The 15,434-nt window shown below is 41.0% G+C and overlaps 1 protein-coding gene across 1 annotated transcript in view; it reads left to right on the forward strand.

Moving 5' to 3' along the window:
* The window catches only part of MCM9 (minichromosome maintenance 9 homologous recombination repair factor), an 86,520-nt gene extending 72,704 nt beyond the window's left edge, over window positions 1–13,816 (forward strand). Inside the window, exons 9-13 of the mRNA XM_058566378.1 lie at window positions 2,857–3,059; window positions 3,687–3,890; window positions 5,284–5,366; window positions 5,848–5,993; window positions 10,214–13,816. Coding sequence (XP_058422361.1) covers window positions 2,857–3,059; window positions 3,687–3,890; window positions 5,284–5,366; window positions 5,848–5,993; window positions 10,214–11,687 — 2,110 coding nt within the window. The 3' untranslated portion in view covers window positions 11,688–13,816. The remainder of the gene's footprint in view (window positions 1–2,856; window positions 3,060–3,686; window positions 3,891–5,283; window positions 5,367–5,847; window positions 5,994–10,213) is intronic.
* Window positions 13,817–15,434: the final 1,618 nt, after the last annotated feature.

Raw genomic sequence — 15,434 nt, forward strand, 5'->3', positions numbered from 1 at the left:
ACTCCTTGAAGTTAATGCAAAAAATATATATATTAGCATGATTATTTTATAACTGTTGAAGCCTGTGAGTATGAAATAACTCTGAATTTTAGAAATACTGAACTGAGGTAAAGATTTATTTTTTATTTATCAATTATTTAGTGAACATTTCCTGAGCATTTCCTGTGTGACAGGCAGTGTGAGGATAACAATAAGTCACAGTCCCTCAAGGAGGGTCAAATTCAGTAGGAAAAATAAGGCAAGTCAGTGAATACCTAAAGCATCAGGCAGAATCTTTAAGATCCCAGGAGCTGTTTAAATGTTACGCGGCGGGGTGGCAGTTGAGGTGAAAGAGCACTGGTTTTGGAGCTTAGCAGATCTGGGTTTGGATCGCAGCTCTGCTGTTCTCTGTGTAGCCTTGGGGAAGCTATTAACATCTCTGAATTTCTAGTTTCCTTATTTCTAAGTTGATGATAATATCTACCTTTCAGGCTGTTGTGAAGATTAGGGATAATATGTATACCTAAAGACTAACACAGTGCTTAGTATGACAAATGTGGTAGTTATCTTCATTATTATTAGTGAAGAAGGTGAAGTTCATATTGGATTGGAAAAACGACCATTGCCTTACACTAATTCGTGAGTTCATTCATTCAGTCGTTGTTTAGTGAGCCATTACTATACACAAACTACTTAGAATTAGACTGTGTGCACATATCGTGTTTTCTAAAGCCCCATTCAGTTTTTAATGCCGTACTGTTTGTAGCACAGGTCTGCAACCACCAGGCTTATATACTGCCTTCCCCTCTTTCAAATGACCAGAGACCACTCTGTCCCTCCTGGCAGCGTCCTCATCTCTCTTCTTGGCTGCCGGGAGCTGCCTGACTTAATACCCCACACAGTCTCCTCTTCGCCTGCCTGCCCCTCTATTGTTCGTGGCTCACATTTCCGCTAACCGCCCCTCAGGCAGCCTTTTTTCTTCACGTGTAGATCTTCCTTAGTCCCCTTCCTTAAGCTTATTCTTTTCATTTTTTTTCCAGTTACCTCAGGAATAATTCACTACCTTCTGTTTTTGCTTGTTCATTTTCCTTCTCACAGCATGGATAGCCTTAAGATTACATACCTTGTAGATGTCCCGCACTCTCCACAGAAGTTTCTCTTTGCTGATATTCACGCCATCATCCATTGCACACGTGCTGTCTGGCAGGCGCTGAGTCCCCCCACCCTCCAGCAGTTCTGTTGTTAACTAGTTGAAGGCAGAATTCAGCTTTCTGAATTCTCAGTGCGATCCTTTGCAGACAAGAAATGGCTTATAAATATTTGTTAATCAGAGAGAGAAAAAACAATTTTACCTCACCTTGAAAATAATTTTTAAAAAATTATTTCATATGCACTTGTATTTTGTTCCATTGCTTACAAGGAATACTTAGAGCAGTATTCCTTTTTTATGATAAATGCAAACAGCCTCACTTCAGTATGGATTAAATGTGCTTTTGTGGGATTAGTTAGGAACCATTTATTACATTGTTTTTGTGGCAAACTGGATTCTGAGTTCTAAACAACTACCTTTACAAAGCTATTTTGGCACATAAATTATAAGATATGGACTGTCTATTCAGAATTTTTTCATTTCAGTGATTTTTTTAAAAAGGAGATTTAGTTTTCAGTGAAAGTGACTTGTTTGTCTTTCCCTTCTTTAATGAGTGTCTTCTTGTGCCGTTTACCACAAATAAAGATGCTCAAACTTTTTTAGTCTCAGGGCATGAGGTAATTGCTAGAGCTGACTGGAAATAGATTAGGGATTAACAAAGGTGGCACATGTTTGCTGATGTCATGGGGCTGTGACTGCTGAGAGGCAGACATGCCACTATAACCGAAAACAGTCGTCAAGTGGAGAGCATACAAATTTACTGACAAAAATTTTACATTGGCTGTTGTCAGTGAATATGCCATATTATTTTGAGGACTTGCCCATCATTGATAAGTTTAAAAACAATATCTAGGTTATGTCACATCCATACATGTCCTGCCAGTGGTCTGTTTGGGACTCTCTTGCCTCTCCCTGGACCATTGCCCTCAGCTCCTCCATGTGTCCCATCCACAGTCAGTCCCCATCTAACGCCCACACCCCTTCAGCCTTGCCTTTACTGTTGCTCCTCAAAAACTTGGTGCTAATCAATCCTTATTTTTCGTGATTTCCTTTCCCTCCCTCCCTCCCTACCTCCCTCGTCTCCTTTCTCTCTCTCTTTCATTTCTTTCACTTTTATAAAAATCAAACTAAGTGAACACACAGAAAGTTTTTGCTTCAACCACTCACCATTCTCCGAAGTCACCCTCACCCCCCCACCTTCACTTCCTCCACAAATATGTATCTCTCTCTGCTTAAAAAAGTCCAGATGTCATGAAGGGCCCAGTTCAAAAGCTCCTTCGTGATGTTTGTCTGATCATTTCTTCCACCCACATAGATGAATACACATCATCTTCTCTTCCCCTGAGAACTTTGTACTTCTAGAACTTCTAGAACTTACCATATTCTGCCTTGTTTTACCGTTATCAGTAGTGGATTGAGAGCTCCGTAAGAGCAGTATCCATGTTTGGTTTAATTTTGTGTACCTCTTAGCGCCCAGCAGAGGGCTCTGCTCATAGTAGGGGCATAAGAAGTGTTTATTGAACACTTACTTCTTCAAGATAGGCTTCTGTAAATGTACTTGGTTGAACTTGGTGTTTGTGATACCTCCTTGTATCATTCCACATTCTCTTTCACACGAGTTTCTCCAGATTTGCAAGGCATAAGAGCAGCCCCTTTTTATTAACAAGTTTAATTTTGCTTTTTATGTGAATCTAACAGTCAGTGAATTGTACCCTCTCTTTCGGTAGCCTCGTGTGCAAGCTGAACACAAGGACCACCATCCTGGCAGCAACCAACCCCAAAGGCCAGTACGACCCCCGCGAGTCCGTGTCTGTGAACATCGCCCTGGGCAGCCCACTCTTAAGTCGATTTGACCTGATCCTGGTTTTGCTTGATACCAAGAATGAAGACTGGGATCGTATAATTTCCTCCTTTATCTTAGAAAACAAAGGTATGTGGAGGCAAACAAATCATTCAAATGGACAAAGAAAGAGTGGACATAACCAAATGAAATTCTCTTTGAAGAAAATTAAATACCGAAGGTACCCTACCTAATGGGCAATAGAGATGCTTAGACAGAAAGCAGTGAGAAAAGCCAGTTAGTAGAGCCCAGAATAATGAGCAGAAGGAGAAGGGCCTTTCTCTCCCTGCCGTTGATGAGATCGTAGCTGATAAATACATCCTTTGTGATGAAAGGGGGCAACCTTATGATATAGAATGACCACTCACCTCTTGCATGCAAAGAAAACTGGACTGAATTATGAAACAGAAATCTCTAAATGTGGGCTTCTCTTTCAATTAAATTAGATTTACTCAAGTACTATTTATTACAATAGGGCAGACCAGAATAGTTCTGAATCATTTTAACCCCTGTAGGAAGCTTATCTTTATTAAGTTTAGATCCTAAGACTGCTTATTCTCAAACTATATGCTATGCAGAATTAGGTCTAGGTTTCAGTGACCACAAAACCTGAAAGTTACCTTTTTAAAAATTAGTACAAGAACTTTATCAAAACCCTTAAAATGAAATGTTTGCCTGTTCTTAGAAATTACTGACCTCCACACCTGATCTATACAGGTTACCCAAGCAAATCAGAGAAGCTCTGGAGCATGGAAAAAATGAAAACCTACTTCTGCCTCATCAGGACTCTGCAGCCCACACTATCTGACGTGGGTAATCAGGTTCTTCTCCGCTACTACCAGATGCAGAGGCAGAGCGATTCCCGGAATGCTGCCCGGACAACCATCCGCCTGCTGGAAAGCTTGATCCGATTAGCAGAAGGTTTATTTCATTCAACAAATAATACTTTCATTGGGGGCCCAATAGGTGCAGGGCACGGGGCTTGGCACCATGAATTCAAAGATGAGAAGGATAGTCCCTACTCTAAGGTGCTCACAGTCACTTAAAAAGTAAAGGCTCTGGGGCCAGCCCCGTGGCTTAGTGGTTAAGTGCGCACGCTCCGCTACTGGCAGCCCGGGTTCCGATCCTGGGCGCGCACCTATGCACTGCTTGTCCAGCCATGCTGAGGCAGCGTCTCACGTACAGCCACTAGAAGTATGTGCAACTATGACATACAACTATCTACTGGGGCTTTGGGGGAAAAAAGGAGGAGGATTGACAATAGATGTTAGCTCAGAGCCGGTCTTCCTCAGCAAAAAGAGGAGGATTGGCATGGATGTTGGCTCAGGGCTCATCTTCTTCACAAAAAAAAAAAGAGAGAGAGAGAAGTTATAAAAAGTAAAGGCTCTGAGCTATGAAACCCCCTCTTCTGGGGACAGGTTATGGGTGTTGAGCGAAATGTAGTGTCATTAAGAAAGAGGAATCTTCGTGGTATCTCAAGACGTCCTACAATTTGACATCGTTCGTTTCAGAAGGCTTACTTAATGATGTTTTGTTTCTCACTGGCAGTTCTACCAGCATTTTGGGTGGGATGCTTCCTTGTTTGGAATTGTTTCCTATATAGCAGCCCACCACTAAGGTAACAACACCGAATTAATAATACCATGCCTTATTCCACCCCCAAGGCATGAGATTTACCTGCGGACATAGAGTTCACATGCATCTCAAGAGGTTTTTTTCTAACATTGGCTTTTACATTTAGCCTTTGTTTAAATAATTCTAAAAAAAAATTCATGTGACGTGACTATCATATCATGATATATGCTTAATAAAAAGTTCTATAAAACAAATACACTTCAGTTTTTCAAGGATTTATAGCTAATATTAGGACAAGAAATACCCAAAATTCGGGTTTGCGAGTTTGGTAGTTTTGAAAAGCTCATGGATAAAGAGAGGTGTCAGAGATGAGAAATGCGTTTTAATTTCGTGTATTTCTATAATAGACTAGAAAGTGAAGATTAAAAATTGTTGACTATTAAATATATGCTTATATAGCTCCCTTCTTTGCTGGGGCCCAGGGTACTTTTCCATATAAAAATACGTACACAGAATTGCCATGGGCTGTGCAGAAGAATTAGGCCGATGATTAGAGAAACAACCTTAAAGCTAGTTGAACTTAGACTTTTGTGCTTCTTCTAGTAAAATTAATTTGTTATTTGTAGCTCATTTATAAAATACGATTTGGGGGGATCAGGTAGAGTATTACATTTATCACCTCAAATACTCTTTAAAAAATTCCTATCTTCATAATTCCAAATGCATCTTATTTTCTTAGCTCATGCTCGCCTGATGTTTCGTGACACTGTGACTCTGGAAGATGCTATTACGGTGGTGTCAGTAATGGAGTCCTCAATGCAGGTAAGGATATTTTGTGCCTCGTATTTGAACCCTAATTACAAGCATTAAAAAAAAGGTAATTTATGGCATATCAGGAGTTATAAAAATGATCATATTCTAGACCTAATAATTCTTAGAAATGCCCAAAGGAAACCATTTTTAAAAAGGGAACAAATTGTCATGGGAACATTCTCTGCATTAGTAGCATTGCTTTTGCCCATCGGTGTAAAGTAGTGGGTCTCAATCCTTTTTCTCCTCAACACACCTGAGGGATGCTCATGGTCCCACTGGTGACAGCGTGTCTTCCTAGAACAATGCTTGCCACCAGGAATTGGGGGAGAGGACAGTTGAAATTTGAAAAAGCTCCCAAGTGGTTCCAATACCCAAGATGGGTAGAGGGCTGGTCTTAGCCATCTGGGTCAGTGGTCCACAGTGTGTACTTCCTCTCTGCAGGCTGGCTTGGTGACTCTCCCTGGTATTTTCCATTTTCTCACTCCTTCAGGGAGGTGCACTGCTGGGAGGTGTGAATGCACTCCACACTTCCTTTCCTGAAAACCCCCTGGAGCAGTACCAGAGGCAGTGTGAACTTATTCTAGAGAAGCTGGAGCTGCACAACCTCTTGAGTGAAGAGCTAAGAAGACTTGAAAGGTGAGAAAAGAAAGTCGAGAAAGGCATATAATGGAAAATCCTTGCTTGGCATTTAGTGAAACACAGAAAGTGTAACTTAAGTGGAAAATCTGTCTGTTCTGTAGGGGATTGTTTCAGTTATGATTGCTATATAATCAACTACCCCAGAGCTCAACGGCTTAAAAAAAAAAAACCCACCACCATTTTGGTGCTCACTTTTCTGGGAGTCAGAAATTCAGGAGGGCTCGGTGGGGATGGCTTATCTCTGCTCCACATGGTGTCTGCTGGGGTGACTCATACACCTGCGTTTAGCTGGGAGCTCATCTGGAGTTGGAACATCTAAGATGGCTTCCATCACATGTGTGGTGCCTTAGCTGGAGTGGCTTAAATGGTTGGGGTTGGCTGGGCTGTCTCTACTGTAGGGTAGTCGGAATTCTGACCTGGTAGCTTAGGGCTCCAACAGAGCAAAAGTGAGAGTTGCCATGCCTCTTACGGGGTGGGCCAGAACTGGTGCAGCATCACTTCTGTCACATTTTATAGATCAGAGCAAGTAACGGGGCTAGCCCACATGCAAGATAAAGGGAAATAGACACCCCCTCTTGATGGGAGGAGTGGCATAGACATACAGGGATGGAGGAATTGATGGCTGCCATCTTGGGAGACTGCCTTCCACACTGCATTTCCTTGGCTTGCTGGTTTGGTGAGCCTCAGGGAGAACACTGACTAGTCCTTCACTATGCATAATGAGCTATATATAAATTTACTATGTAGTAAGTTTGTACCACTGGGTCCTGATTACATGAGAAGTGCCAATGTAGGCCACCCACAGTTTACACCCAAGACACACAGTTTCCATGGCATCAAGAAACCTGGGTGAGTGGGCTTTACCTGTTTACTACCACCACTTCCTCCTCTTCTCTTTCTTTGGCTCAATATAAGAAGTAGAGCAGTGCTATTTGGAGAGGTGGCTGGGACTGCTGTTAAGAAAGAGGAAATTGGGCTCCAGGAGAGTGATCTATCCCAGGCCAGACCCAGGCACAAAATACTTTAATAACTTGGCTTTATCATTTTTCCTCACCAGGAGGGGACATGTGCAAGGGAGTTTACACAAAGAATTGTAGTCTTTATTAATATTTTAATTTTATTCTTATTGTTTTTAAAGCTTTCTTCCAAGCATAATAAATATTGATCAATAGTCTTTATATAACCCTGGTGACAGAAAATCACAGGTAGAAGACAGGCCCAGGCTGCTTTCAGTCCAGCCTAAACTAGAAGCTGGGAAAGTGATGGATTGATTAGAGGTTAACTAGGACCGACTTTCACCCCAGCAAGGCCCTGCTGGTTCATTAGCAGCAGCTTTGACCCTCCTTCAGCATCCTGATTTTCCTTCTCTACATGCCCAAATTCATGACTTTTAAAAATTTGCATATTTAACGGACTAAAAAAAATCCCCAGTGAGAGTGATGTATTTTATGTTAAAGAGGGAAATTTGTTTTTCATCCTCCAGGGTAACAGCTCAGGAATGACAAAAGCAATGTTTCACAGCTCACTTTTCTAATGACTTGTTAAAACGTGGACACATGGGAAGGACCGTGTCACATGCGTTACCTGAAGAATTTTTGCCTGAACTTTAATGTTTGCACGCTCCCCAAATACATGAGCTTCTAAAAAGCTAGACTTGAAGTCTGTCCCTGTGAGATAGGAATGAGGAATGGCAAGTGTATCCGTTCGGGTATCTTCCTGATCAGTGTGAGTGGCCTGATGATTGACCCGAGCCTGGTTATGGGTGTTGCTCTCAGCGCCGGGGTCTGGGGAACAGAGGGCACGTGGAAGTGGAGCAGCTGCAGGAGAACTCGGGGACCGTGTTAGGACCCATGACTGTATTAAGTAAAACCTTGAGAATTCTTTTCCTGGTGTTTCTCTCCTGTTCGCTCACTCCATTCGTCCAGCAGCATTCTCTTTCTAATTTGTCAAACCTCAGCACAGCCTTCCTGGGGAAGTGTGGGGACTGCTTTGTCCTGCTAATACCCAGGTGCCAGCCTGCAGTAAACTTGCACTTGGTGTAAAATCAGCCCCCACTTCTTTTGGTCTCCTGGCTTTTTAATGATCCAGAGCGTGGTGCTAAGATCAGAGCTGTTCCTTTGGTTCTTTTATGCAGCTGATCCTTTTCAGGCCTGCTCTGGGCTTGGCTTTGCTTTTGGAGAGGCTGCTCATTTTGACTGTCCAGAAGCTGGCCATTTTGACTACCAGAAACTGACATGCTCGATTCAGGAAGGGAAGGAATGTGCAGCTCAAAATCAGTGTTATGTGATAGAAAAACAGCAATTGGACTTACCAGTTCAAAATGACCCTCTTGGAAGGAAAGAAGGGAAAAAAAAAAAGAGTAGGTGATGATCTAAAAGATAGGATTCTGCCTTAAAATATTCCCTTCTTCTGGTGTTTCTTTGTAATGCAGGGGCATGTTGCAGTGTTGATCCTCAAAGCAACAAAACCAGTGCCCTGCAAATGAAAGTAAATTACCTCCAAAACACAAAAAGCTAATCTTACCAAGTGAGAAAACCCCAGCAGCCTGTGGGTTTATCCCCCTAGGAAGGAGTTCTCTATTCCTGAAAGAGATCACATGTTAATAATAAAACTATTTGTGTTTTTATCATACTTTTATTCTGGAAAATGCTTTACTAGTGACAGCCTGCCTCAAATGGTGGCTATTCTACCCACCTCAAAACAGAGTGCTGCAAAGATGCTTTTAGGTAGGTGTAGTAAAACTATACATTTTATGTAGGGGAACATTTAATTCCCCAAGTCAGAATTAGACAAAGATACTAGAACTAAATTATTCTACACCTTAAAATTCCCCATCTTTTAGGACATTGTTAAGGAGCTTTAACAATTGTGAATGTCCCTGATCTCAATTTGATGCTGGAAGTATACTCGATAGTAGTCATTTTGAAAGCTATTTGGTTTTTTTGGTTTGGTTGTGACTACAATGAACATGGATTTTGCTGTATGATGTTTCCAAGTCTACTGTGAGTGAATATAACCCAATATTTTTGCAGTAATTTTTTGTGGGTCTTTTTTCCTGATTATAAGAGGTAATACATGTTCTTTATAGAGTGTTTTGAAAAGTAACAGTAATGAATTAATAAAAAACAAAAATCACATACAATCTTCTTTCCCAGAGAGATCTACCATTAATATTTTAATGTATTTAAAATATTTAAATTTAAAATAAATTTAAATTTAATGTATTTTCTCTTATTCCTTTTTTGTATGATTTCTCATGATTTTTAGAGTAATTTACTCATCTGCTTTTTGGTGTAGTTCCTTTTCAGATTTAGTGCGTGGGAAGCAGGGTCATATTGCCACTTACCTTGAAAAGGGGCTTCTAGGTTGTTAGGAAGAGCTTTCTAAAGGACTTCCTTTTGAGAAACTACAATCCTTGTTAGAAATTGGTCCTCTGGCATTATTTCAGTTTCCAATACGCCCAAAATTTGAAATTAATATCACTGATCAGATCCTTCATTCTGGGAGAGTCAGTAGGTTTCAACTCTGTATCACCTTTGATGGAGAGTAGCTGCCCAGAGCACGTGTTGAAACATGGCTGGGTTTTGCATGAAAGATGTCGCAATTGCCTGGGGTAGGTCTGCCGCGAGTGTGAATGCCGGAGGGGACAGTGGGAGCCACCATACAGAGGAGTCAGTCTCTTACTCCTGAAGATGGTGACTTATTAGATACACTAAAATTCAGTACCTCATTTAGGTAAAGAGATGTGAGAGATCATAATTTCTAGTTTTTCCCTTTGGTTCTGATCTGCAAACTGACTACCAAATAGCTAGAGCCACTTTCCTGCTCAGCAGTCAGCCACTGTGCACATAGCTACCAGGCTGTCTTGTAGTTGAACATTTAATATGAGAGATAAGACACATTTTATGCTGACCTTCAAACAATCTTAAATGAATTAGACTTTCAGAGAGATCTAAAAATGTAACAAACCTGCTACTTCATTTTATTTATTTTACTACAGTTTTAGACTAAATTAGAATGATTATCAGAGCACTTAAATTATATACTCATGAAAGGATAATTTCCTCTTGCTGCTCTAAGGGCCTGTGTTTGGTATTAACTTGGAATTATGCGGGACATAAACCTTTAGAGGGTGCCTCAGAGACTAAAGAAATGAGAAGGTTACAGCAAGTTCTCTTCCCTTCAATACATGTTTTCCTTATGTACCTCTGCTGCAGGTTACAGAACCAGACTGCGCACCAATCCCAGCCACGAGCAGTGGAGACAGAGACTGCTCTAGCATCCTCAAGAAATGATCCAGGGGGAGAACCCAGGTTCAGAACATCCCCACAGCAGGAAATGCATTGTGACATGCATACCCCCTGTACGGGAGGCAGTCTCCCAGGAAGCCCACTTCTCTGTCCCCCGTCCCATCTGGAGCCTAATAGATCAGCAAGAAGAAAGCATTCAGCTGAGCACAAAAATAGCAGAGATGACAGTTTGGACTGGTTTGACTCCATGGCAACTCATCAGACTGAACCTAAAAACACTGTTCCTGTGTCTCCCAGTCCCAAAACAACCAGGGAAAAAATGGCTTTAAAAATCTCCAACAACAAATCTCAGGGTAAGGAAAAGAGTGAGCCAGGCCAAGGGAGCAAATTGGAAACTGAACCCCTTCCAGCACCAGGAGAGAAAGACGCTCCATTGAGGGCAGACAACGTTGAGGGTGAAAAGGCAAAAAAGGCAGCGCTGGTTTCTGAAGCAGCAGCGTCTGCTGATGAAGCAGATTCAGTACTGACTCATCACGTCCCCAGGAAGCTGCACAGGCAGCGCAAGGCGAGGGCCCAGGCCCTGTGCAGAAACCCCTCCAGGGCACCTACACGGCCCGAAAGCCCTTCGGGTCCTCAGTCCGTTGCTGTCCATAGCCCAGGAAGAACGCTGGAAACTCCCAAAAGAAAGAGACAGAAGTCCCTTGCTCAACTGGAAGAACCTGAACTTGAAAGTGTTGAGAGTCCGGGTCCCCCACTGGCCAAACTGGCAAAATTTACTTTCAAACAGAAGTCAAAACTGACCCACTCCCCTGAGGACCACAACCGTGTGTCTCCTGGCACAGCTCAGCTAGCAGTTCAGAGTCCTCAAATTGCCCAACTCAAAACAAGAAGAGGAGCAGCTCAGCCTATGAAGGGTCCAGAAAAGTTGGCTTCCACCTCAGGAAACAGAAGCTCAGATCAGCTGCAGGGTAAGACAAAGGAGGTATCACAGCAGCCACCAGAGAAAGACGGATCAGGAGAGAAGAGGGAATGTGCCCCTGAAAAGAGAGTTCCTCAGCCTGAATTAGGGCTTGGGAACGAGACTGGGCGTTTTCATCTTAGTTGTGAGAGAGACAAAAAGGAAGAGGTTTTGTGCAATAATAGAAGCAGCAAGGTTCATGCTTGCACGTTAGCCAGATTGGCAGACTTCTCCTTTACTTCCTCCTCTGAATCCAAATCAGAATCCCCTCCTCCTCCTGGAAGAAAGAACTGGACTGAGCGAGGCCCGAGCCCTGCTCCTACAACCACAGCTACACTGCTCGGCAGGAGAAGGAAAACATTTCAGCTGGCGGGGTCCACTGAAAGATTGTGTCTTCCCCAAAACTCTCTCTTCACTTTACCAGAACTAGAGGATGACACATTAGATTTTGATTGGGATGAAGAAATGAGAAAAAAGCCGTAATCACGAAAAGCTTTCTGGTCAAATTTTATCCTCCCCAACTCAACACAGCGCCTCCATGACATCATCGTGGTGTTTATGTATGTCCAGAACCCTCGGCCATATTGAGTGCCATTCTGAATATCGGCTTCTCCATCAGGTTTATAATTTCAGGTTTATCTTCATGACTTGGAAAGTTGTATAATCAGTGTAGGACAGTGTGACAGCAACACCTGAGTCGAGTTAATTGACATGGTGCTTAAGTTTGCAAACAGAGTACCTGTATTCCCGAAGACGTTTCGGTTTGGTTTGGTTTGGTTTGGTTTGGCTTTTTTTAAAGGGGAGGGTCTTCCCGAGGTCCCGTCCTTCATCCACGCAGGGGCAGATGCCAGGAAGGTGGTGCTCATAAAGCTAACACGGCAGGTGAACTCTTTTCCTATTTTTTTCCTGTGTTTTCTTTTTCATCCAAAATGTGCTGAGTATGGTGAATATTTATTATGATTTGCCAAAATTATGTGATTTTTCTAAAATTTTTTTGTGTTTATTCTCAAGTGTCAGATTAAATGTGACTATTGCTTTTTTTTCCTGGAAAGGCGTTCTCACTATTTCATGGTGAGATTCCTAAAGATCTGGCAACTGATCAAATAGTAGCTTTCTGAAGTTTTGCCCTTTTGAGTTTTCCTTTCTTTCTTGAGCCAACATTTTGTGCTTCAAATTCTTTTTCTCTTTTGGGGACCTCCCTTCAACACTTAAGTCCTGTGGTTGGAAGGAGAGAGTGTGCAGTAGTCTCAGTCATGTATCATGGCATCCACCTGGGTGGTTAATATGGAAACGTGATTCCTACTAAGTTATGATTCATTTGTCTTTAAAACCAAGCAAATAACTGTTTGGGAGGAAGAGATGACTCAAGCTTCGTCTTTCTTAAGTCCTTTTAAAATCTCTTCTTTCTTTAGATTCTAGCAGGGGCTGTTAGGATTCCATAATTACAGACTTTTTCTTCTAAAGTATGAATTTGTAAAATAATAATTTTATTTTCTTTCGTTGTCTGAGGGACTTTTAGACATGAAGAATACTCAAAACTATGTGTACTTTGTTTAATGATCACTTCATTAAATTCATATAGAGAAAAAAACAATTTTTCTTGAGGATTTAAACATTAATTCCCAAATTAAATTTTCTAATTAAATTTTCTGAAAAATTGCAAACTATGAGTACAAATTTAGTATAGATGAGTCTTTTGAAATCCACAAACACCGTACACATCTGATAAAAGATATACATAAGCAAGGATTGTAAAATTTATTGTTGCACGTTTACTTAAACATTACACATCAAGAGTATGGTTTAATTTAGGTAATTTCATTATTTCTGTACTTAGTAACTTCCCAGTGTAGAATGATTCTTAAAGTGATATATTCCTAATCTTTCAATGTTAGTACTTTCCTGGGTCTCAGTATTCTTACTAGAACTAAAGGGAAGGAAAGGATCTGGGTTATTGACCAGCTGATTCTTGGTGTGAACATGATCTTATTGTGTAGACAAGGGTAATTCAGACCTGAGCCACAGTGTTGAGATGACTGGGTTTTTTTTTGTAAACTTTTAAGTCCCTTTCTTATGAACTTTTGTCTTTGAAACTTGGTATCTTTTGCCATAAAGATATGTTAAGCTTTGCCTGTACCTAACCTATTGGCTTGTCATTAAGGCATTTTGATCCGTTCTGTTTTTATCATTTAAAATGGTTGTATTCCTTGTTGGGAATCTTGATTCTAGAGCTTTCATTTCTTAGTAACGAGAGATTTAGTTTATGTAGTTAACTTGTCTCTTCAGGACATTGAGTAATTCATATTTTAAATTGCAGCGTTGAATTGTCTCTCTTCCTTAGTTATTGTGTATGACCACCTATGCCACCTTCTACCTGGTTATTATTTGTGCTCATCATACATCCTATTATTTGTGCTAATAAATCCACCCTATTTTTAACCTTCTGCCAAGATCATTTGGTCAAGTAACAAGTTCCATGTGTATATTCTTCAATGCTTACCCAGATAGGAATAACTATATATGTAAATATTATGAACAGACATAATTATTAGAAGAAATAAAATACTCAATATGAACACTCCCCTACTTATTAAAAAAATTAAACTTCTGTCAGAGCCTACTTTTGTGTTATGACTCCTTGCTGTGCTTGTATTTGATGCTCAGAGTCTCACAACTCAGTCAGTAGGAAGTGCCTTGATGTTAACACCAATGTACTTTTAGGACTCTGACATTTCTGAAAGCATTCACGCTATCTGAAAACAACTGCATCTTCGAGGCCCATTCTGATTTTTTTTCCTGCCCCAAGTCATAGAATCCGCTACCCCTAAGGCACTCTACTTCCTTGAGAGGCAACTAGTATTAGAGACTGAACTCGGGATCTCAGGGTTGATGGGGGTCAGCAATGGGCAAAAGTACTACCACTGCTATTGATTCCCTTGTCATAGTTTCAGGGCTGGGAAATGTTTTCTGTCCTGAGGTCACCCTTATCCTACTGCGTCCTACTTTTCTTACAGTGTGTGATTTCATGATGACCAAGACTTTCCCTATTTGGTCTTTAATGTGTGTACCAAGAAAGCACATAGAGGGGAAGTTTCAGAAATCACATTTCTGGTCAATAAAGGAAAGCGTAAAAAATACCTTTCATTCTGAAGCAACATGTCAGAATATTTTTATGTCAGGCCAGTGGACTTCTTGAAAACATTTTAATACTGTAGAATTATTTAAACACAATAAATGCTATACCTAATTTTGTTGGTGAGAGGACCAAACCAGAATTTTAATTCTAACTATATAAAAGAATTGAGTTTTCTGACACTGTGAAAGATATACTCTTCAGTGTGTATGTGGTATCCTAAAATTTATAATAGAGATTTTATTGTAATTTTTAGTGTTTCTTAAAAATACAGACAAAACAAACATATTCTGATATCTTTAACTCTTTGGATTAATTCACCCAAACTTGAAACTTTTTCTGAAGGTTTACCAAAACTTTAATAATAGAGATCTATTCTTGGTTGACAAATTTTAATTCTAACAAACCTGCATATTCTTTATGTGTATATTGTACTTGATTTCTATGCCTTCTCCAAATGCTAAACCTGCCCAGCTGGTGGAATTACTGGAAGACCAATTCTAGAGAAAATCTCAGGTCAACCACAGAGGATCCGTAGAGCTCGCTTTTAGCCAGTCCACAACATTTGAGAGTTCAGAACCAACCCACCCTGAAAGTCCAGGCCATCTGGGACCAGGTTAGCCTTTCAGATGCAGCTGATCAAACAGCCTAGTTCCAAATCTAACCACCTCACAGTGTGGAAGGCCAGGCCAGTGCATATTGCTCAGTGTTGAGAATAAAGTCTTCCATGTCTGCTTTCTGTATTGTTAACATTCAAGAAAGATTAAAAAAGGCTGGCTCGCAAGAGGGGTTTTGCTGTCTGTGTCCCATCTTGGAGGTGGTGTAGCCCCTGGGTATATGGGGAGCCGTTACCCACACACATCCCCTCCACTGTCACTCAGAGGATGTACACAGGAAGCTGGGGTAACCGCTCTCTATGACACATTCTTCTGTTCTTATATCAGTTCCACTGTCTTCCCTCTTAAAGGCTTAAAAATGCATCTAAAGATAATATTTGTAAAAGTGAACTTGACGGAAATGTTAAATTTGGCTTTACTAAATTGTTGATGTGCCTATGTAAACACTCTGATGCAAGATATGGACCAAGAAGGCAATGG

This window comes from Diceros bicornis, chromosome 23 (genome assembly GCF_020826845.1).
Source record: "Diceros bicornis minor isolate mBicDic1 chromosome 23, mDicBic1.mat.cur, whole genome shotgun sequence".
In the NCBI taxonomy this organism is placed as follows: domain Eukaryota; kingdom Metazoa; phylum Chordata; class Mammalia; order Perissodactyla; family Rhinocerotidae; genus Diceros; species Diceros bicornis.